The sequence below is a fragment of the Medicago sativa genome, chromosome 5, assembly GCF_051527215.1.
Source record: "Medicago sativa cultivar Bolivia chromosome 5, Bolivia_mono, whole genome shotgun sequence".
NCBI lineage: Eukaryota > Viridiplantae > Streptophyta > Magnoliopsida > Fabales > Fabaceae > Medicago > Medicago sativa.
This window is the reverse complement of record NC_140753.1, coordinates 30,603,610-30,627,768: the sequence shown is the minus strand read 5'-3', so window position 1 is coordinate 30,627,768 and position 24,159 is coordinate 30,603,610. Positions and strand designations below refer to the sequence as shown.

Here is a 24,159-nt window from a genome sequence, read left to right as displayed (position 1 = left end):
CATTTGTGTCTCTTTGCTCTTTTGCTTTGATGAGATTATATATAAGCTTAGAATGTTCTTCTCTTTAACAAGAACATTCTTCATGAAACAATTCTCACAAAACACATTAGTAGATAACAAGTAAAAACATATATAATGTTTGTGATCTTTAAAACATCAAATAAGGATTTTGTCCTCAACACCTATTACTAAATGTGATGATAAAATGTACTTACAAAATTTGATGATTTGGCATTGATAGCTTAAGAATTTGACACATTGGATTAGAAGCTTAAAAATTGTTCCACATTTGTATATTATTAAGATTAAGATAAGATAAGATTAAGATATCTATTTTTAAAATTTATTTTTATCTTCAAGAATATTGGAAAGAGTGGTTTTCCCATCCTTATTCCAAGTTGTTTTGACATAGCACTCAACTAGTGATTCTTCAATTCTTCACCATAGATATATGGATTACAAATTTTAGTCGATAAGATCACGCAACGAAGAAAAGAATACCTAACTTTCTCCAAAAGGCAAATTATGTTTAACCTTGCTTGTTTTCCTACATATGATGGCCCCACAAATAACGTTTCCTTGCCAAAGGTTTCTTCTATTTCAAATAAAGCACATGCAAGTGGCTAATGGATGATGAAAAAACATACAAGTGATAGAAGGAAAACCTGAGAACAAAACCCTAGCTAATAGTAGAATGGAGAATTTATGGAGTCAAATGAGGTTAGTTGTTCTGGATTTTCTTTCCACACATCTTATTGGATGGTAAAAATGCATTGCAAATACATGCCAGACACATACCTAGCTTGTTGTTACAATATTTACCATGTTAATGGTGGCAACAAGATTGAAAAAGCTAGTTTTTCAAGGCTGGTTTGCAACAAGTTGAATATTGAATATGAAAACTGTTGAGAACCCATGTTTGATCAACGATACCGGACTCTCTCCATTGAAAATCTCATGTTTTCTCTGTTGAAACCAATAACCAATACGATAGAGAATCTCCATCACCCAAACATCATAATCACTTTTTTATATTATAAAATCCTCACACCATTTTATTTTAAGGGTCTTGATTTTACAGGACCATATTGTCCCTGAAGGGAACCCTTTCCCCCGATCAATGATAGCTATATCAAGCAAACAAATTTATTCAAAAAAAATAAAAAAAAATAGTTAGGGTACAACTATTTTTGTAAGCTATATAAAAATTGAAATAATGAAAGATGCTCATAATTTTCATTGGTTTACGAACATTACATGAACAATTTTGTTAGGGTACAACTTACCGGTACGGAGGAGAACAAAGCTGATCTTGGTGCCACAAGAGATCGGAAAATACCTATACAGAAAACCCAATCTTTCAAAGGTAATATTTTGTTATCTGATTCCCCTTACCTTCATTTCTCTCATTGTTAGTTCCAAACACATTAGATACATCTTATTATGTACCCCATTGGAGAGTGATTGAAATAATAATCTATTGTAGAATGATTGCTGAGTTTATTTTGTAATTTTAAGAGTTTATAAACCATTAAGCATAATAAAGAGGAAAAGAAAAGGTGTCTCCGTGAACTTAGCTCAGTTGGTAAGGATAATGCATAATATATGCAGGATTTATGGTTCGAACCCCAGACACCACCAAAAAATATAAGGAAAAGAAAAAGAGAGAAACAAAAACTTTAAAAATATACACTTAAGTTATTAAATTATTGAATATGACATACTTTATACAAACTGTGTCGACCATGTTCAACAGAGAAGAAGAAGGGCCAGAATTGGTTGCAAAAACAGCTTTCAGGTAAAACAGGCCATGATTACGACCACATAGAAATGGTGCATGCTGCAGCAGTAGCTGCCGCTGCATTATCAATTAATTTGCAGGAGACATCTGAGCAGAAGAGTGAGACCCCGGAGGCCTCATCGGCCAAGCTCAAAAGCAAGGTGGACGGCACAAAATCTTCAAAGTCCCTTCTCAGTAGTGCATCCAAGCGATTATCGGGTAAAGATGAGCACATACCACTTCATTTATGAATCATAATTACCATTATTCTTAAGTAGAAAAACAAAAAGAAAATCAAGTTTATTAAACTTTGTCTGCATCATGTTTAGGTTCATTTAGATCTAAAGATGACCAGGGTGACAAGGCGTCAACATCCTCAGTTGTAGAAGAAAAGAAACCGGAAAAGGCCATTATTCCTACGCCAACAATGAAAAAGACTGCAACTTTCACTGGAAAAAAACTAACACCACAGCGCCAAATGCTCCTCCTCCACCCCCGCCACCGCCACCACCAATTAGGAAGACTTCAAAGATACCTGATCCTCTAAGACAGACTACAACAGGATCAAACAATGGGGAGACAGATGCAGATGAATGGGAGAGAACTGAACTCGACAAGATCAAACAAAGGTACTTGGAAGATTACATTGAATCTGTAACAAAGAAAACAGTCTCAAACAGAACTAGAATAAATACTACCATCTCCTGAATCAAGCATTACATTCAGTTTATATATTAATGAAAAACATTGTCAGGTATGAGAAGTTGAAAATGTTGATAGATTCCTGGGAAGACAAGAAAAGTATGAAAGCCAAACGCAAGCTAATGAAGCAAGAGGTTTCTCTCAGACACTCTTTATTAGGTTTCATAGATCTTATGCATAATCTTTCTCTAAGCATGTCATGAAATGCTTCCTTATTAGCTGTCTAGTATGGACAATAAGTCTAAAATGATAAAAGAAACTAGAAAGGCCGGGTAAAAAATGTTGTGGGCGATGAAATTTAAAGACTAATCGCAGACTTCTAAATTGCAGAGTGAAATTGAACGGAGAAGGTTAAAAGCTTTGGAGAAATTTCAAAATAAGATGAAGTATGTAAATCTAGTTGCAGACGGCGCAAGAGCAAAGGTCGAGGAAAGCCGAAAAAATGAAGAGCTACAAGCAAAAGGGAAGGCAAGTACAATTCGAACAACGTGCAAACTGCCACGGATGTATTTCTGCTTCTGAGATCACTAATTGCCAAACATCAAGGAGTTTGAGAGGAAAAGATCTAAGTGATTGTACATAGTTCTATCTATAGCTCTTACTCATCATTTATGCTCAAACAATACATGATGCTATACAAATTGAAAAAACAGAACTGTAAGATTAAACAAATACAAGAGCAACTTCTTGATTAAACAAGTTTAGCTTTCCTTGTTTAAGGATTTAGTTTTGGTAGCATAGTTCAACTGTCAACTTCATTTTCCGGAAATGGCAAATTAACCAAAATATTATAAAGCTAGTGATCGATCAATTTTGTGTCAGATCAGGATTGAGTAATACACCTATTAACCCTAGTTTTGAGAGTGGTAAATTCGGGCATACCAATTTAACATTAAACGTCCACATAAATACTTTTTAGTTGAGTTTGATGAAAATAGGATAGCAGTGCATATATTTTCTTACTTGAAAACCAATTTGTATCAAAATAAACTTAGAAACTAACATGTTATGAACATCTGTCTTAAAGGACCGTAAACGGTATTTGACCTAAAAAATCTATATATAAGTGATTATCTACTATGAACAATTTGTTAAGAGACAAACAAGAGTTAGTGAGTACAAGACCCGTGCGTCGCACGGGTTAAAAGTCTAGTTAATAAATAAGGATATGAAATTGGTGCGATGAATATTTTTAATATTAACTAAGTGTACAAAATATTTCCTTCAAAAAAAAAAGTGTACAAAATATTGACAAAAAAAAAGGCAAGAGGATAGGAATGAAATTGGTGCGATGCATTTTTTTAGATGGAATTTGTTAGGTTGAATTACTGCTAACCTAATACAGCAAATGAGTGGGAAAACAATAGGTTAAATTGCTGCAGACCTAACAAAATTAATAAATAAGGATATCTGGTTTTCATTGTTCAAACAACACATTACTTCAAACAATTTGTATATCTTTGAACATATTATGTGTCAAGACAGATTATTAGCTAATGAAAGGATAAACAAGAATCATTTGGAACTCCCTATTGTAAGCATTGTAATATTGAGATCGAAACTACCTTGCATAGCCATCGCTATGTGGATATATAAATATCATTTCGACCAACTTATGTGGCAGTTTCTTTCTTCTCTGGGGTTGCAGCAGTGGTTAGATTATAACTTATAGACTTATAGTGCAAGCAAAGGTAGTAGTGAGTCGGGATGTAATGGAGTTTTCCGTGGTAATGAAGGAGAGTGGTTTGGAGATTTTACCAAAAGAGTTGGTCTTTGTAGTGCTTATACAACATAGATTTGGGATGTTTTGGAAGGTTTGAAGCTGGCCAAGGAGCGCTGTTTTTATAGCGTTGAGTTGTGTGTGGACTCTAAAGCCGTTATTCATGTAACTCATATTCTTGAGAGGATTGTGTAATTAAAGCAGCTTGATTGGGATATCAAAGTGTCTTATAATTACCATGAAGCGAACAATTGTGTCGATGCAATAGCGAAAATGGTAATTAGTAGCGATATTAGAACTATATGTTTTAGGAGTTTTGTCCAAAAGAGGTCAAACAATTTTATTTCGCTTATTTGATTGACGTTACTACTCCACGGTTAGTTCTGTTGTAATGAAGAGTTTAAATAAATGCTTATGTTATAATATAAATCTAAATAAACTTTAAAATGCTCCCAAAATGTAAAGCAGCTTTTTATATAGAACTCTATTGCATTGCATAAATTTCATCCTAGCAAATATATGTTCTCTAATATCTGTTTTTTTTTTTTTAAAACTTATCTTTATCTTCAAGACATAATGGAAAAAGGTGGTTATTTCCCATCTTTATTCCAGGTTGTTTTGACTTAACACTCAACTAGTGATTCTTCAATTCTACACCATAGATGTATGAATTAAAATAAGCCAAGTCTGCAACAAAGAAAAGAATACCTACCTTCTCCAAAAGGCACAAGAGATTCAAACCAGTTACCATATGCAAAGTATATTTAACCTTGCTTGTTCTCCTCCAAATGATGGCCCCACAAATAACGAACCCAAACAACGTTAACTTTCCAAGGCTTCTTCTATATTAAATAAGCATGTTGATGACAAAACATAAGTGATAAAAGGAAAACCAGAGAATAAAACCCACCCGGAAGAATGGAGGAGGATTTATGGAGGCAAATGAGGTTAGTTGCTCGGAATTTTCTTCTTATACATTTTATTGTATGATACATTAAAATATCTCTGTTTCTCTTTTATAAGTTTTTCTTTTACAGATCATTTCTAAGAGTAGTTGTATTGTATACATGCATGTATTAACAATATCTACATCAAGTAAATTTTTGTTCAACAAATATAATGAAAATGCTACTTCTCAAGAAAAATAGCTTCAAGAATTTTTCAAGAAATAGTTGGCAAATTTTAATTGGATGATTTATTTGTCCACTTCCTATTTTTCAGCCACACCTCCTTGAATTGTGGCAAATAGTGCATTGTGATTGGCTATTCTTTATTCTTGAAGAATTCTTAATGTTATTTTTCTAGAGATATAACATTGCTCCAAATATAATTGTGAAAGCTATATAATAAAAATAGAACTAAAGATGCTCATAATTTTCATCGGTTTACAAACTTTACAGGAACAATTTTGTTAGGGAGATAAAAAATGAATGGGAGAGAACTGCGCGTGACATGATCAAACAATGCGCACAGGAATGGGAGATGACTGAGCTCGACAAGATCAAACAAAGGTACTTGGAAGAAGGATTACATTGAATTTCTAACAAAGAAAACACTCTCGAACCGAGCATTACATTCAGATTATATATTAATGAAAAACATTGTCAGGTATGAGAAGTCGAAAGAGCGGATAGATTCCTGGGTAGACAAGAAGAGGAAGAAAGCCAAACGCAAGCTAGCGAAGGAACAGGTTTCTCTCAGACACTCTTTTTAAGGTTTCATAGATCTTATTCATTTAATCCTTCTTTAAGCAGGTCATGAAATGCTTCCTTAGCTAAAATCAGATCATGTTCTAGGTCCTGTTAAATTTGTGTCTTATTCATAACTATTTCAAAAGGGTGGACGTGCTGAAGTGGTTATCGGGCTTGACTAGAAATCATGTGGGCTTTGCCCGCGCATGTTCGAATCCTGCCGTCCACGTTTGTTCTTTTATTTTTAGCCGACCCCACTTAGTGGGATAAGGCTTGGTTGTTGTTGTATTCATAACTATTTCGGAGTTCAAAACATATGAGTAGATGATGCTATGTGCAAAACAATTAGCAGTCTAGTATGAACAATAAGTCTGGAATGATAAAAAAAAAAAAAAAAAAAAAAAACTAGAGAGGCAGGGTAAAAAATGGTGGGAGATGAAAAGTTGAACTTTAATTTAAAAACTAATTGCAAACTTCTAAATTGCAGAGTGAACTTGAAGAAAGGTTGAAACCTTTGGGGAAAATTCAAAATAAGATTAAGTATGTAAAACTAGTTGCAAACGGAGCATATGTCAAATTGCAGAGTGAAATTGATCGGCAAAAGTTGAAATCTGTGAAGAAATTTAATAATAAGATGAAGTATGTGAATCTAGTTGCAAAAGGAGCGAGAGACAAGGCTGAGAAAAGACGAGAAAATGAAGAGCTACAAGCAAAAGAGAAGGCAAGTACAATTTCAACAACAGGCAAACTGCCACAGACGTATTTCTGCTTCTGAGATCGCTAATTGCGAAACATCAAGGAGTTTGAGCTCATCATTTATGCTCAAACAATACATGATGCAATAAAAAATTATTAGTTACACATATTTTCTTCTTCTAGCTTTTGAATTCAAGTCTAATTTTACAGATAAATATTTCATTAACAATATTATAAAGCTAGTAATCGATCAATTTTGTGTCAGATCAAGACCGGGTATTACACCTATGAATCCTAGTTTTGAGAGTGGTAAATTTGGGCATACCAACTTAACATTATACGTCCACATAAATACCTTTTAGCTGAGTTTAATGAAAATATATAGGATAGTAGTGCAGATATTTTATTACTTAAAAACCAATTTGCAACAAAATAAACTTAAAAACTAACATGTTATAAACATATGTCTTAAGAGATGAGAACAAGTGTCAGGACAACTGACACACAACCTCAACTACGACCAAGTCGTGCTCACACTCATAGATGACAGAGACCCACAACAGGTAGATATAAATGTAATGTTGATACTTCTTTCTCTTTTGATCATATTAAAGTTGGCATAGGAATGTGCATTCATGATTCCGAGGGTGGCTTTGTTTGTTCTTACGAGAACAACATTGTTCTCTCCATTATGTTTAGTTGATTTAGGCAAAGCAATGAGTCTTTCTCAAGTATTGCTGTTTAATTGAGTTTTTATGGTATGGATTTTTCGCTTGATTCTAACATAGTGGTAGACACTTTCAATGGTGGAAGCATTCACAATATTGAGTTTGGTAGCATTATTCAGTATTGTAGGCAAGTATTTAGCAATTATTTTCATAACTTTATGGTTAAGTTTAGCCGGAGACAAGGAAATGAGTCACTCATGATTCATGAATCAACACATACAACCTCATTGAACAATAACTCCCAATTACTTATTATATGTTGACCGGAGAGTAGTAAAGCTATGTCCGTCAACAAAGAATAATAGAGATGGGTGCAATATAATTTTTTTTTTAAGCAAAGGGTGCAATATTTTTATTAAAACAGTGGGTATGTCAAGCATAATTTGTTTTTTTTCTTATGCATTTTTTATTCAGTATAGTTGTTTCTAAAATTATTCCCTATTATTTCACATGTACTATAAAACAAAAGCATAAAGTTTAATAAGATGGCATAAAGATAGAATTAAGAATGCTATCATCATCTTCTTAACAACATAGGATAGAATATCTCATCCTTAAAAAAAAAATCTCATGTTCTTCCAAACTAAAAAAATCAATTGCAAACTTCATCACTAATGTAAATCCTTAAAAAAAAAAGTGATTGAAAAAATTAAACAGGAAGTCAAAGTTAAACCCACCGCAAAGAAGCAGTCACATTACCCCCAAACCGACACTTATCCCCCACCCGTTTCTTATGTGTCTAGTGTTTGCTCATTCAAGTCACCAACACCAACATTAAATGTCTTCAATATATATATATATATATATATATATATATATATATATATATATATATATATATATATATATATATATATATATCGATTAAATTAATAAATTTAAATGACTAAATGTCTTCAATATTTATGAACTCTGAAAAAAAATTATGAATAAAAAATGTCCTTTTATGTCAATTTTAATTGAATCGTTGATTTTAGCAAACATTGCTTATGAGCTATCAATCAACAACCATCGGTTATAAATTATCGGTTATCAATTATCTTCAAAGCTTTGTCTGGTATAATCTCTTCCATTGAATCTATTTTTAATAAAAAAAAAAATTGGGATGGGTGTGAAGATCATAGGAAAATTTCATGGATAAATTGGTCTACTATTTGTTTACGTAAGGAGCATTGCGGGTTGGGGTTAGACAGTTGAGGGAGTTTAATAATACATTGTTAGGAAAGTGGTGTTGGTGGATGCTAGTAGAGAAGGATGGGTTTTTGTATAGGGTCTTGTTGGTGCGTTATGGTGAGAAGGCAGGAAGGTTGGAGGTTGGGGGCCGGAGTATTTCTTCTTGGTGGCGGGAGGTAGCTAGAATTTGTGACGGGGCAGGTGTAGATGGCGGGGGGTGGTTTGAGGAGTGCGTGTCGGGGAGGGTGGGAGATGGAGCTATACGTATTTCTAGTATGATAAGTGGTTTGGAGGTGTGCCTTTTTGTGTGCGTTTTAGGCGTCTTTTTGAATTAGCTGGGAACAAATTGAGCACGGTGGTTGTCATGTGCGCCCTTGGTTGGGACGCACGAATTTTGTTTATGGTTCTCAGATGTGGTGGTCGAACCCGTTTAGGTGTTTGGGTAACAACTAACCTTTTTGTGTATTCATGAATTGACAACCTTGTAGTTATTTGTGGTCTCCTTAATTAGTACACCTTATGCTAAGAAGACTATCCTATCAGTGTTAATATAATTCAATTTTTATTGTTAAAAAAAAGTTATGCATTGTTTTTACCAAAAGAGCCTTTGTATTTAAAATTGGATATCCTTAAAATTTGTGGTCATGTGTGGTCCCTCATGCCATACACCCTCCGAACCAACCCTCACCCTTATAATTGTGTTGGGCTTTATGAATCTCTGATTATATATTGACCAGAAAATTACAGCATTATTTTTCCCATTTATGAGTTTTTCACACATTCTATTTAGATTTTAAAATATGAAATATTTTAATGTGTTACAAAAGTTTTTAAGAGTATTTATGCCGTTCAAATTCTATAATCCGAACAACATAAAGTGTGAGAGAAATCAAAATGAGCAAAAAGAGGAGTCGGAAAATTAAAGATGTGTCCGTCAACAAAGAATAATAAAGGTGTGTGCAATATTCTTTTACTAAAACAATGGGTTCGTCAAGCATAATTGGATTTTTATGCAACATGATTATTTTTTGTTTCGATGTTAGTTGTTTTTCAAAATATTAATTTTTTCTCTATCATTTCACATGTACTACTATAAAACACAAATCATGAAGTCAACTAATTTTTTTTCAATCAAACTATGTGTATTCAATTATTAGGAGAAAAAGCATACATCATGTTTGATTTATATACAAGCAAATGTGAACTAATTTTGTCAAGTAGAGGGAACTAATTGACTCACACACCATAAATATGAAGAATTTTAGAAACTTAAGTTCAAACTATGACTTCTACATATCATTGTTCATAGAACTATCAATTATAAGTGATGATTTTACTTATTTATCCTTATTAATTGTATTCTCGTGATCACGAACACAAAATAAAAAATAATAACTTGGCTTAAGATGTTTTTTGAGGGAACTTGGCTTAATTAAGATGTTATTAATGGTTTATTACACATTTATAACAACTTGCAGTATTTTTTAATGTTGTATTATTGATTGTTTGTTATGAAACGTCTCATGTGCATTGAGATATGTTATTGATGATTTATTACTCATTTATCTTTTAAATTGTTCAGCAGGTAGACATAAATTTAAGAGAAATGATATTTTGACAACCACTTTTTGACAATTTTTGGACAACTTTCTCTCTCATATTCACATGATGTTGTTATCCTCTCTCTTCATTTTTCTCTCTCCATTGTTTTTGACCAATAAGAAGTGAGAAAAACAAGATTGTCAACAAAGTTGTCGTCAAATGGATGTCAAAATATCATTACTCTAAATTTAATAACTCACTCATGACTTAAGATTCTTCTCGTACAGCCTCTCAAAAAAATATTCCTTTAGTACAAATTCCTTTTTAGGTACAACATGTACTTCGGATATAATTATTCATGATACGAAAGAACTTATCATCAATCCACCTTCCTACGCATGTGCAAGCACCATTTCAAATGCTAGTTAAATTATTCCATCAAAAAGAGCCTCCTCTACCATTCTCGCAAATGTTACCCCCACTACAAGAAATTTGCCATATAGCAACGGTCACCTTTAGTGACTGTAAAGAAATGCGTTGGTATAGATAGCATATTGGGACCGAAATTGCAAGCCTACGGTTGGTATAGGGTCTTGGGTAAAAAGCGCCCTAATATATTTCAATACCTCCAAAACTTTAAACAATTCGTGCTCAATTTTTCACTCTCTTCTAATTTTTTCACCTTTTTCTTTCTCTCAAATCACAAAAACTCCAGAACCATTCCTCACCCAAAATCTTCTCAGATTCCAGATCGATTCCTTGAACTCCTTCCCTGAACTCAATCGCTCACCCAATTTTATTCATCAATCTCACTCTCTCTCAATGTCACCGGCGCTTACCCTCTCTCTACCACACACACACATTTCGATTTCGTTTCTTGCAATTTCGTAGATTCCACACTACAATTTCCCTCTTCCGCTACCTCATCCAAATCAGAAGGTTCTCTCTAATTTCAAACCCTAATTTTCAACACCATTCAGGAGATCCGAGAGAAGGAGAGAATAAGCTGAACTCAGATCCAACGCTTTCAATAATCGGAGAGAAGAAGGATCCATTTCACGGAGGCCTCTAAGCTTTATATTTTTTGAAATCATCCAGCTTGGTCCAAAACCAGTGAGTTACTTCTGTTTTTCCGTATCTTATTGTGTTTTTCTTTATGAGTTTGTTGCTTTTGCTTCGATATAGCACTTCAGATTGGGATTTGGATACCTAATTACTAATTAGTGATTTATTAGAAGGTTAATGTTTAACTCATAACTAAGATTTTTTTTTTCTATTAACAATTTGACTTTTGATTGTTTTGTAAATAGAGGGGTCATTTTTTATGGTGAAGGGTTGCAAAATTTATTAGATATTGGGTATTTCATTTTAACTGATTATTTTGCTTGTTATGTTTATTGTGAAGGCTGATAATATCATGATGCTTCGTGGAACTTGGACTTATTATCAAAGATTTGGATGTTTGATGGGCGAAGGTAGCATAATACAACTTTATAAGCCATTTTGGAGAATTTTTTTTTTTTTTTATGAAGATTTATATGTGTTCTGCATATGTGTGTTACTATGTAAGCCCTTTTGGAGATAAATAACTAGGTTCGCAAGTGTGTGTGAAGCATATATGGCGAGAGGAGTGTGTGGTGTGAGCTATACGAGGTTTAAATAATAGAATTTCAATCGAGATTAAGGGTTGTGGTTAAATAGTAACCTCCCCACACATTTGCAAATCTCAACCCTCAACTATCCCCCCTAAGCATACACACCCTGTCGTTCTATATTTTCGTTTCAGTCCCACCTCATAATTCATAATGAGGATGCAAGCCACCTAGACTTAGGCAGAGATGGTAACAAGTTTCACAATGATGAAGGCTAGCTTGTTTCGTAACTGATGCCTGTCTCTTACATTTTTTTTGTAAATTAAGTTTTTTTTTTACTTTTGAATTCATTGTCTTTTCTACTTGTGTTGCATAAGATGAGTTATGCATATACTTATACTCTACTACTAGACTTTGCTGTTTCTACTGAATGTGACTTAGCTATACATTTAAACATGGCAGAAACATGTTTGCAAGATCACTTGGATTCACCAAATTAATAAAGTTTGGCCTTGTCTTCAAGGTTTTAAGAAAGGTCATTATGTTGCAATTATAGAAAATACTATTTTATATTCAATCCAGATATTGTTTAAGAAGCCCATTGGCGGGGATACCTTTATTTGTAGTTTATATCAACAGGTGATGCTTGTCAATAGCTCTGTCACATCACAATGTTGGAATCATCTAAATTTAATACTTTGCTTGTTGATCACAATTAGGACTATTCTTATAATTTGTACAGGTATTGGGATCTCGACATTTATTTGTTGATCTTTTCCTCACATTGTACTCATTGCTTCATTGTCTATTCCCCTTCTACCTGTTCTATTTCTTTGAAACTCGTGGGTTACCTAACTAATCCAATGAAAGAGGCAATTCGATTCTTCGTTCTACCCATCCTCTTTCTACTATGACTCATTCAGAGTCGAATACTGTCTTACTGTTTAGGGTCAAGCAACAGTCAAACTGACTTCCTAGAGAGAATTTGTATATATTTATACCTGTGAAGGGATAGCCAGTTGTAAGTTATAGAACTTCTGTGGTCAGAAAAAGAGCTGAAAGTTTATAAGTTTATCAAAAAAGTGTTTCGTTTCTGTCTTTTGAAAATGAGAGATGAATGATATGTTTGCATGTTAAGGACTAGGCTAATTTAGCCTTATTGGCAGTATTTGGGATAAAAAAGAAGATAGTGGCATTGGCTTGGGGTACCGGTTATAATAATTGATGATGCCATTGTTATTACTGTTAGTAAAAAGAGGCAATAGAAAGCTCTAGATAAATGGGTTACCATGTGAATTTTACTCTTTTTATTAGTATATGATTTGCAGTCATTGTTCCTTCAAATAGTGACTGGACTGACCCCATATCTCCATAATGGTTAAGTATTAGCAATTTTCATAAAACTTCAAAAATGATGCAAGCTTCTAACATAGTTGCTCTAAACGTAATTGCTAGGTTGGAGCAAGTTGAATTAAAGTTATAATACTTTAGTCATAACACTTAATTGCTAGGTTGGATCAAGTTGAATTAACACATTTTCTTTGTTTTATGCAGGTTGAATTAAAGTTATAATACTTTAGTCATGTAGCTTGGGGTGCTAATACAATTGAGAAGATCGACTATATGACTGACGAGGTAACCAAGTTAAAACTGTTTAGTTTTAGTTCAACTTTAACCTTAGCTGCTCATTAGTTTGATCAATTTCTATGGTGTGAGTTAATGGTTCGGAAGAAGAAACCTTGTTTCATAATTTTTGATTTTGTATTGTTTAGAGCGAATCCTAATATTCACTACCAATGCATTGTAGCAACCTCTAAAACTGGACAAATTAATGAGGCAGAGCATGTGACATGGGAATCAAAGTACATTAAAAGGTAATTTGTATTTGGTTGTGGTTGTCTTTAATTTTGAATCTTTCTTTGACAATCTTAAATCTCCATTTTTCTAAGATTATTTTTCTAAAAATCAAAATAGTTAGTATTTTACGACACCTAATATAGTATTGTGCATGCTAAACCCTTCATATAATTTAATACTACTTTCTGAAGTAGATTATTCATGATATGTTTTGTTTCTTGGACATGTTTTTTTTGCTACAAATGTGTACCTTACATTTTGAAGGCATAAGCTGATTTGAGATAAACCAGACCCGTCTTTTATCCTATTGTGAAGGAACATATTTCTTGAATCCTATTGTGAAGTTTCTCACACATTGCTTATAAAAAGTTAAAAAGTAAATCAAACTTGCGTTATTGGTGAATAGGCAAGAACCAATTTGCAGACCTTATTTATTTTTCTTCATTTGCAGACCAATGTGTAAAAAGTAAATTACACATTGCTTATATTTCTTCATTTGCTTATTTGATTGTTTTTCGTCATTTGTATTCCTTATTTATTTTTATTATTAGTTGCAAGGGAGTTGATTCTACAACAACAACTAAAGCATGTGTAATACTGAAGTTCAAGCAATGGTTGAGGTAAAGGGCTTCAGAACGTTGGCGACTGACTCATGGAGATGGAAGAGAGCTTGAAGTGGTACCCTAAGAATTTCACTTTAGGTTATCTGTTTGTGTTATGTTCTGTTCCATAGTAAAAATAATAACTATAGGATTTGTTGTTAACTATCATCAAAGAAATTGACATATTTTTTCCTCTTGGAAAAATAACACTACTACCATGCATTAAGGCCTTGGTGGCACTGTGTTAAGAGATTCCTTGCATATTTCATATTTTATTGAGATTTCAGTTTGAATCATTGTTTGATGTGTTATTGCAGTTTGAGAAGAAATGCCATTATGTGTGTTTGAAAGATCATAACTCATAACATGCATAATTTGGATTTATGATTGTGTCAATTTTTTTTAACTTCTAATGTAAGCATTGATGAGAGGAGATGATTTGGTAGAAATTTTCTGATGTACATGTTCCATTCAAAACTATTTTGATTTGATAAATTTTGTTGCTTTTGGTGAAAATTACTTCCTAGACTCTCTTCATTGTTTGATTGTAAAGAAGCATAAAGAGAATGAGTGTAGACACTGTATTGGTTATGTAGTTAAATTAAGGACTTTGAGTTTGAAATTTCCAGCTTAATTTTGCAGGTTGGTCTTTAAGGGGATAGTTTTAGTAGGTATGTTTGGATGTTTTTTACTAATTAGCATTATTTTTTGTGGGGAGTTGAACTTTTAATACACTGAAGTTGCTGGTAGTATGATATTTTGCCAGCCACTGAAATATGTATTTGCGATTGCTATGAAATTAGGTGCTAAGGATACAATAGACCAAGTTATTTTTCCTAATTCTCTTTTTAGCTTTTTAATAATTGTGATTTGGAGATTTTGATTTTTGTCCTTCCGATTGTGATTTGTTGTGCTGAGTTAATATTGATATTAAAATATGACCGAGATGATAGTGGGAAAAATGTTAAACCTACTTTTACATGTCATAGGCGTTTTTTTGTTACCGAGATTTCTTTTAGGATTGAGTGTATTTTTCTCCTTGTTGTGTTTTGTTATCGTAGGATGTAGGCTTTGTGTTGTGTGTTTTTTGTTGGATTCTAATAATTCTCTCTCTCCCATGTTGCAGACGAGTGAATTTGTTAAGGTGAGAGGCAGTGGCAAATTTGAAATTTACTTCCTTGCAGCATCCGCTGAAGTGTGTGCCGGCTTCAAATATGATTCAACGACTGTGTTGATAACATTCTCCGTTCCAGTTCCTTAAGCGGAGATGCTTAAATCGTTAATAAAAATCCGAGCTTAAGTCATAAATAGGTTGTATTAAGTTAATTCTATAAGGATAAGAGCTTGGTACCATGTAGCTTTGTTAGTTTGTAAGATTTTAGTTTCACATGTTTGTAAGACTTGTTAATTTGACAATATAATTGAAATTTTCTTTTATTTTGCTTTAAATATTGTGTGGTGCATATAATAAAACAGAGTAAAACTTTTGTTATTAAAAAACTATTTTAGACAAAAATATTTATTTGTAAAAAAAAAAAAGACTTATAGCAACGGGCAGTCTGGTCCTATACCAACGGATATACAGGTTGGCTAAAGCAATTAAACAAGTGTAAAATGCCGTTGCTATAGCTCTGAAATTTTTAGCAACAAGCTAGTTATCCGTTGGTAAAAGCTATTGGGACGGCACTTCCGCCGTTGGTATAAGCATAGTATCCTAGACGGCAGCAGGTGGGCGTTGGTATAGGTTTTATGACCTATACCAACGGTTTTTTGGACTTTTACCAACGGTTTCTGCCGTTGCTAAATGGCAAATTTCTTGTAGTGCCCTTTCCTTGCGGTTCCGGACTAACAAAACTTTATACCACAAACTCCTCATTTCTCCTTCAACCTCTAACACCATTTACCTAGTAAAGTCAAATCGAATTCCCTTAACCTCCTCACCTTAATCCACCATTATGCTCTTTAGAAGAAATAGAGTCTCAATTTATCTAAGAGATTTTACTTTTGATAATTGAAGACTGTTTTTTTTTTCTTTTATAATTTTTACGTTTGACACTTTTGGCTTCCAAGTAGCAGATGATATTGACCTTTTACAGAGTTCAAAGGGCCATGCATAACAATGTTATGTCTCCGAAGCACAAATGTTGTGTTTATAATGATTGATTTTGTCATCCAAAAAGTTTAACAACGCAACTTGTTACTCGCTTCTCTTTGATTCAAGTGTAGTTTTTTAATCTATTTTGAAATAAAAAAACTAAATTCAAAAGAATTGTCATACAAAAACTAAAATTTTCAAGAAGTGACACATTAGCATAAGTATATATAGACTTGTACTTCTCTTTACTATCAATAAGTTTTCTTTGTTCGCTCATCACAAATAAAATTATAAGTATGGTTTAGATTAGTATTTTCTATGTGTATTCAATTATAAGCAGAAAAAAAAGCATACATTTGTTTGATTTATATATAAGCAAATGTGAACTAATTTTATCAAGTGGAGGGAATTAATTGATTTTTTTTTTTGTCAAAAAATTGATTTTTTTGTCAAGTAGTCAAATGTGGCTAGGCTCACACACCGGAAGTATGAAGAATTCCAAAATTTTAAATTCAAACCCCAACCTCTATATATCATTGTCAATAGAGCTATCAATTATAAGTGGTGATTTTACTTATTTATCCTGATTAACTGTATTCCCATGATCATGAGCGCAAGATAAAAAATAATAACTTGAAAAAGTGATGTACAAGTTTTCCTTATCAATTAGATAATAAAATTAGAAAGAAGTAATTAATTACATTAAAAACAAAAAATTAACATGTTCATAAAGCAATACTATTTGCATAACTATTAACTGATCCAATAACAACACACTATTTGTCACAATTCAAGGAGATGTGACTGAAAAATTGGAAGTGAACAAATAAATCATGCAATTAAAACTTGCCAACTATGTCTTGAAAAATTCTTGATGCTATTTTTCTAGAGAAATAACATTTTCCTAATCTAAAATTCAATTTTTTTGCAACCTATTCATTCACACTTATTTCATGCAAAATTTACGTTTCTCCGACAACACAGCTTTCTGCAAATCTTCCATGCACACATCACCGCCGCAAAACACCATCCTCGTTCCGCCGTCCACTGCCACATTCCTTACACTCCTCCACTCACACAAACTTCCATTGATAACCTCACATACAACAAGCTCCTCTAGTACTAACGTGTTCCGCAAGTAAACAAAATCACCAACCCAAATCACTTCAACTGAACCAAACTCTGAATCACCCTTCAACTTCTCCACCATCTCCTTCGGCATCGAACCGATTTCTTTCATTCCCGAAACTAATCCATCCTTAACCTCCCACAGCTTCACCTCTCTGATATTCCCAGCTTCACCCACCAATCCAACCACCATCAATTTCTCCGATAATGTTCCGGTGACACAGTAGAATATACTTTGATCAGGACGAAGATAGTAAGGTCCTTCCCATTTCATTACAATAGTATTGAAAGAGTATGTCACGCCGGAATCTTTCTCCGTCACAAGCATAGTTTCTCCGACGACTGAAATAGACTGCCACGTGGATGCCGACGTATTTTTCAGCTTTTCCGGCATTGATTGACGTCTGACCCAAGCACGACTCTCCATGTTATACATCTCTACAGCAAGAGGATCATCCTCGAACTCACACGCGCCACCAGCGACAACCACATGATTTCCAACGCGCGCTACTATAGGGTCCGTGCGCCACACGCGCGGTGAAGGTGCATGGTGCCACTCGAGATGAAGTGCATCAATGGAAAAAGTGAACTCCGATGGGGTTAACGTGTAGAGTAAAGTCGAATGAGATGATCTAACGGTGGGGAATTCACCAGATTTGGTGATCAACGGTTGGTGCTTAATCTGAAGCCATGCATGAGAGCGAGGGTCGTAAGCATGTTCGGTAACTACGCGTGAAGCGTGTGTGGTTTGTGTGAGAATTATGAGCCATGGTTTGATTTGTTTGAGGTGTGTGAATGAGGAGAAAACAACATGGTTCCAAACCTTTGAGACATGACAAGCAGGAACAAGTTCGATGAGTGGTACGAGGGAGAATATGGCTTCTAAAACATCGATTTCAATGTGTGTTTCTTCTAAAAAAGCTTTGTGTTGATTTTTGGGTAGTGGAGTTTTGGGTGTGAGAGGGAATATGAGTTGGTGATTTGTGAGATTTATATAAAAGTGGGGAAAAAGCTTTGTGGTTCAATCATCGATGGGTGATATTGCCATGCCACCTATATACCTTTTTAAAAGAAAAAACAGGTAGGTGCCACCTAATGTGCATTTGGTGACCTATACACACGTTTCAAGTTCACGAGTACGATGTTAATTTTCATTTTTAATAAGTTAAATTCTTAGATTTTGGTTGGATACCAATTTTTCATAGACAATTTTTTTAATTATATTTGAATACAAAAATATGACATTGTTGGATGTGAGGTATATATCCAACAACTTGTTACATGTGTGCCCTATTGCAAGGAGCACCGCATCGGGCTAATCCAAATAGTTGAACCGGTCTCTAATTGACTCATGCGTTCTTTGTCAGATTTCATGAAAGCAGTTACGTTGAACTCGTTTATGTAAGCGTGGCTCCACTGCCACAATTAAACACGATGACATTTACACGCATTTTTACACGTTTTTCTCCTGAGAGTTCAGTTATTGACTTAGGCGTTTGAGTAGTTGCCTGTTTTGCAGGTTCCTTCCCATTGTTGGCGAATAACCTCCAGCATACCAAAGCTCTTCCATATTCACTGTACCAAATCGTCATCAGCACGGGCATCGAGATCACGTCAATCCTAATTTTGTCCCTGGATAGATCACCAACCAAACTTCATAGATATCCAACCAAACTTTCTAAGACAAATTTTCTTATTGGATGAAACGATGTGAGTCACACACTTTAAAAATGGATCATATATAAAGTGGTAAGATCCACATGAACTTCACCCAATAAAAAATGAGTGTTAGAAATAAAGTGTTTCTATCATTTCTCTTACCTTTTTTTTTTGACAAAATGGATCATCCATTTTAAAGTTAGAACAAAGTTTTGTATGGACTTGTCCACTGAAAATGGTACCAAGAGAAAATCGAACCTAACCTTAATATGAGTACACTCTACGATCCCAAGTGAACCACTAAACCAACCTCAATTGGATTTCTCATTTCTCTTACCTGAATTAAAATTTCAAAAATCTCTAATAATTAGAAGACACAATTTTTAGGATTCTTTACATGATAGTATATATGATAATTCTTCCACATATGAACCCGTGAGTTAGAAATGTTACTTTTAGTTACTTTTAACCAATAGCCCAAATCTTTTATTTTTTTTAAAACAACTACTTAAATGAGTGGATATATACGAAATTTACATTTTTAATATAAATTTTCAATATTCTTTTTAATATTTGTAGCTAATGATTTTACAAAAAGTTGATTCTAATTATTACAAAATATATAACTCTGAAACATCCTCCCTTCAGAATATAAAACTCTCAAATATCCTTTAAAGAAAATATTAATAAAAATTTAAAACTGTTCACACGTTAGGCAAGGTTTTTTTTTTAGGGGAGGCAAGGTTTTTGTTTTTAATTTGAAAAAGTTATGTATATTTATTTAATTTGAAGGTGTCTGCTTCATGGCTTTTTCAATTTGAACGTTGATTTAAATGGTTATATCTATTTAATATGAATGTGAGTGCTTCATGCCCTTTTTTTTTCCCTTCTTTTTAATCAGGCAAGCTTCATTTGTTGCAAAAAATAATACAAGCTTCAACTGGACAACCAAACTCCCTAGAAAAAGACCGATTTTTCGAATTTCTATTTTTTAAAAACACATGTAAAATGTTTGTTTATAAATAAATGTCTAAAATTAACCTTTAGTTGATATAGGTTCTAAAATAGTAAAAAAAAATGATTTTTTTGAAAGAAAAATAGTAGGAATGATAATTTAGTCGTAAGTATGTGGAGTAGATTTTTAATGTAATATTTCACATTTTTGGGTACTCGTGAGCTTAACTCAGTTGGTATGGACAATGCATAATATATGCAAAGTCCGGGGTTCAAACCATCCTTTAAGTCACACCTATTTGTACTTATCCCTTAAGTACTTAACTCAATCATATCATTGTATTTCTCTATAAATAGAGACCACATGTAACATATTGTGCACCAAAAGTGAATAATAGAACCATCTTTCTTCTCTCGTTTTCTCTCTCCTTCTCTACTCTCTTTATTCTTATTCTTATTCTAATAGTTTCACTACAAAATGTTTTTTTTTTTGAAGGGTTAAATTATAAATGTTGTAATCAAGTCTCTCATCTTATCAATTTTTTGTAATTATTCCGTTGTTATTTAACTAACGATTGATTAGCAATAATGTAATAAAATTTCCTAATTATAAAAAATGTTTTAGTTTTGGGATCTAATTATAATTTTTTAAGTTAGAGATCTTTTTAAAAATTCCCAAGTAGTTTAGCAACTTACGAAATAATTAAACAATAAAAGAAAAATCATGTGCATGAAAAAATTTCAATTAAAATTAGTTGGTGTGAGTTTCTATCTTTCAAATTTCGTGCTGTTTATAAATTGTTTCCCTCAAGGGGTCCACTTCCGAGTCTTCTCTCTTCTTTCTTTTTGTGACTAATCGTTTCTTAAATTACCAGCAACATATTTTGTGTTTTTGGTCTGTCGATTGACACTTTAAATAACATCCTATTGATTACACTTTATATTTCAATGATCCAAATTAATTATAAGTTAGTTTAGTCATTCACACGTAAGGAATTCAATTAATTTTGTATGAAATTTTTTTATTATGAATTGTTTTATAAAATTATTCTTAATAAATGATATGAAAAATATAAATTAAAGAATCAAAAGAAGAGACTAACAAGTAGTTAATATTATAATAAGAAAAGTTAACATTAATATTTGATTAGTATTGTAAAACGACTTATAATTTAAGACAGATAGAGCTCTCTGACATGTTTTTTGTTTGACATATATAATCATCTCATCCCATGTAGGTTGTTTTTGTACCTATTTATAATAGCCTTACATTTTTTTTTAATATAAAAGTTATTGGTTTGTATGTAATTAACGTCTACCTCCATTCATAAGTATAAAATATTTTTTCAGTTAAAAAAAAAGTATAAGATATTTTATTCTTTAAAAAAAAAGTATAAGATATTTTTAATTTTTTGTTCTTTAAAAAAAGTATAAGTATATCCTTGCTTAGTATTGTTCCAAGAACCGTTTCAAAAAAAAAAAGTATTGTTCCAAGAAAGGCGAAGTGTGTGGTATAATTTGTGAAATAATAGAATGGTCCCTTCATCGTGTATGGTTTCCTTGCATGCGTTTTTTTTCCATGCGTTTTTTGTGTAAACAAAAGGTTCCATGCATTTTTTTTCCTTTAATGACGTATTATTTCCATGGCCGATCCAATGGTTGTATGACAAGTGTCAATTTCACTTTGTCAGCCAATCGGAATTCATCATGTTTTGTTTTTGTTTTTATTCTTTTGGTTGCTACCCATGATAATTAATTTGTTATTTACTGCCTATAAAAAGGTCATGTCATATTTGATCATTTCATCTGCTTTTTTGTTTCTTTTTCACATATTGTTGTTGGTAATAACAAAAGTAAGTCTTGCAATGGCTCCGAGATCAGTTGATAACATCTCTGGGGTCAGTCCAGTGAAGGAATCATGGACCATTGTCGTTCGAATTGTCCGTGCTTGGTTCGTTCGTGATGTCAATCGTGACGCTCACCCTTTTTCACTTGACATGGTGTTGATGGATGCATCGGTTAGGCTATTCCTAATTTTTGTTTCGCACTTAAAATTTTCTTAGAATTCCATTTATTTTGTTTTTTAATTGTTTTTTTTGTGTGATCAGGGCAACAAAATTCATGCAACTGTGCGGAGGACTCTTATCTACAAGTTTGAAAAGGATTTGCAAGAGGGAAAGGTCTACAATATGAGTAACTTTGGTGTCGCTGCGAATATTGATTCTTATCGGACAACCAAGCTGAAATTCTAAGGAGCATTTAATGTTCTTTTGATATTTTGATATTTAAAAAAAAAAATACACATCTTCACTTTAATGTTCTTTTGTGAATTCTTATTTGGCAAGTATACCACGAGTTTTAATTGGCACGGGATCGCGTATAATGACAGAGTTTATGAAATCAGCAAATTATTTCAATACCATTAACGTTTGTTAATAACGAGTTTGTTATGAAATACACAATTTTTTTTATTATCAATGTTATTATGAAATACGTAAAAAAAAATTATTATCAAATGATGATCAAATATTATGACCTTTTTTATTATCAAGTGATGGTCAAATAATATGAATATTTTGTTTTTTTTAAAGTATATGACAATTTTGTGAAAAATTCTTAAAGATGAATTATGTATGTTTTTTGTGCTTAATAATTCATACTTAATAGATGTTTTTGTTAAAAAAATTCTATTTTTTTAGAATAGATTGACATTTTCTACACATTTCTGGAGAATCTCATTCAAAAATATGAAGACTAAATTTGAGTTGACTAAAAAATAGATACCAAGAATGGTGATGAAAACTTTTGGAAGACTAAAAAACTAACAAATTTTTTAGCGAAAATAAAATGAAATATATATTTTTTGAAAGAAAAACTAAAACGACGTATTGATATATTGAAAAATTAAGAATACCATTCTTTATTTTTTTGACAAAGAATACCATTATTTTGTTACTCTGAATATGTCAAAAAAAAAAATTACATATTCATCATCATCTCTAAAAATAAAAGTATTTCTTAATCATTGATCCACATCACCTCATAAATCACAAATACATATTTGACTTTGCCATTAATTACAATTTATTTCTATTAATTTTCTATTTACCATTTCATATTTCGGTTTCTAAGCAATTGAATCATGGAAGAGTGCCAATTTTACATCACACTTTTTATTTGTTCAAAATGTAATTTACTTTCTATTCTATTATTTTCCTATATATAGTCTCTGTTTATTTCATCATTTTTAGCTGTATATTTCTTCCATATGGTGCTGTTAAACTCCAAAAAGTTGTTATGGAACCAAGATCAGGTAACGTTTATGAGATCAATCCAGTCAAAGAATCATGGAACATAATCATTCGAATCATTTGGGTTTGGTTTGTTCATGATGTGATGTCAACTGTGACACACACCGGTTCTCTATATATCTTTCCCATGGATGCATCATTATGTATGTTATGAATATAATTTTTTCACTTTTTAAATTAATCTAATTTTTTTATCTTTGTTTGTTTGCATTTTTCAGGGTAACAAAATTCATGTCACTGTGTGAAGATTTTGAATTTGATAAGATTGATAAGACATAAGAAGATGTGGGAAAAAAATGGGTTAGAAGTTTTTCTTTCACGTGAGAAGATTGATGAGTCTAAGTATGGTTTGGATATATATTGAATCTACAAAGATCACAATCGAAAGAGAAAAGAGTCAAAGAAAAATAATCCAAATTTTGTTCATGGTCCTTTGATCTACAAATGTAGAAACAATAATTACGAGAGCATGAGATCTATATTGGTGAATAAGAATATATATATATATATATATATATATATTAGTATTTTTTGTTATAAAATTAAAATTAATTTTAAACGTGTTACAAACCTGAATGTATTGTTTTTTTGTCATGTTTACATGGAACGTCTTAAAATGAGATAGAAGAGTGAATCTAATACTATAGTTTTGTTAATATTATTGTTTGAAATATTGCTTATTCTCTGAGATCTATTTTATGTGCTAAATTATTTAGCCTCATTTTGCCAATTCCTATCCTAATTTTTTTTACGTGTGACATAATGGTGCCTTTGAAGTTTGGTTTGGTATTTATCTATCATCTAATTGATTAATGTCATGTCATATTTTGGTATTAATTTATTAAAAAATAAATTAATTTTTGAATGAGTTTTGTTTGCATGTTATCGATATCCAGCGAAACCTCTTGGTACTTCAGAATTGATAAATT

General features: G+C 32.4%; 2 protein-coding genes, 3 long non-coding RNA genes, 1 other non-coding gene and 1 pseudogene across 10 annotated transcripts; 6 read left to right on the top strand and 1 right to left on the bottom strand.

Annotated features, from left to right (window-relative positions):
• The first annotated feature begins 584 nt into the window (after positions 1 to 584).
• On the top strand, positions 585 to 3,181 carry LOC146921708 (uncharacterized; annotated as a pseudogene). Its single transcript, XR_015012214.1, has 6 exons — positions 585 to 720; positions 1,275 to 1,366; positions 1,757 to 1,999; positions 2,110 to 2,409; positions 2,535 to 2,616; positions 2,813 to 3,181. The product of XR_015012214.1 is annotated as an uncharacterized LOC146921708 (transcript).
• Positions 3,182 to 3,194: 13 nt separating this feature from the next.
• LOC146921706 (uncharacterized) lies at positions 3,195 to 6,756 on the top strand. The gene is made up of 4 exons (XM_085715023.1): positions 3,195 to 5,149; positions 5,603 to 5,713; positions 5,811 to 5,892; positions 6,381 to 6,756. Exons 1-4 carry the CDS (start codon positions 5,121 to 5,123, stop codon positions 6,666 to 6,668), a joined length of 510 nt encoding a protein of 169 aa, XP_085571149.1. The 5' UTR covers positions 3,195 to 5,120; the 3' UTR covers positions 6,669 to 6,756.
• TRNAS-AGA (transfer RNA serine (anticodon AGA)) lies at positions 6,041 to 6,122 on the top strand. Its single transcript has one exon. It is a non-coding gene; the product is annotated as a tRNA-Ser (tRNA).
• A 3,868-nt stretch (positions 6,757 to 10,624) lies between the features above and the next one.
• LOC146921705 (uncharacterized) lies at positions 10,625 to 15,520 on the top strand. 4 transcript variants are annotated; one of them, XR_015012213.1, is made up of 7 exons: positions 10,627 to 11,145; positions 11,438 to 11,507; positions 13,179 to 13,259; positions 13,432 to 13,498; positions 14,033 to 14,159; positions 14,726 to 14,754; positions 15,210 to 15,520. It is a non-coding gene; the product is annotated as an uncharacterized LOC146921705 (long non-coding RNA). The 4 variants fall into 4 exon arrangements; XR_015012212.1 differs by lacking the exon at positions 14,726 to 14,754 and having other exon boundaries at positions 10,625 to 11,145; positions 14,033 to 14,213; XR_015012211.1 differs by lacking the exon at positions 14,726 to 14,754 and having other exon boundaries at positions 10,630 to 11,145; positions 14,033 to 14,182.
• A 1,320-nt stretch (positions 15,521 to 16,840) lies between these two features.
• Positions 16,841 to 18,302, bottom strand: LOC146921704 (F-box/kelch-repeat protein At1g23390-like). Its single transcript, XM_085715022.1, has one exon. The coding sequence runs from the start codon at positions 17,740 to 17,742 to the stop codon at positions 17,125 to 17,127; it is 618 nt and encodes a 205-aa protein (XP_085571148.1). The 5' UTR covers positions 17,743 to 18,302; the 3' UTR covers positions 16,841 to 17,124.
• A 3,514-nt stretch (positions 18,303 to 21,816) lies between these two features.
• LOC146921703 (uncharacterized) lies at positions 21,817 to 22,358 on the top strand. The gene is made up of 2 exons (XR_015010792.1): positions 21,817 to 21,937; positions 22,028 to 22,358. It is a non-coding gene; the product is annotated as an uncharacterized LOC146921703 (long non-coding RNA).
• Positions 22,359 to 22,933: 575 nt separating this feature from the next.
• On the top strand, positions 22,934 to 23,910 carry LOC146921702 (uncharacterized). Its single transcript, XR_015010791.1, has 2 exons — positions 22,934 to 23,107; positions 23,449 to 23,910. It is a non-coding gene; the product is annotated as an uncharacterized LOC146921702 (long non-coding RNA).
• The last annotated feature ends 249 nt before the right edge of the window (positions 23,911 to 24,159 follow it).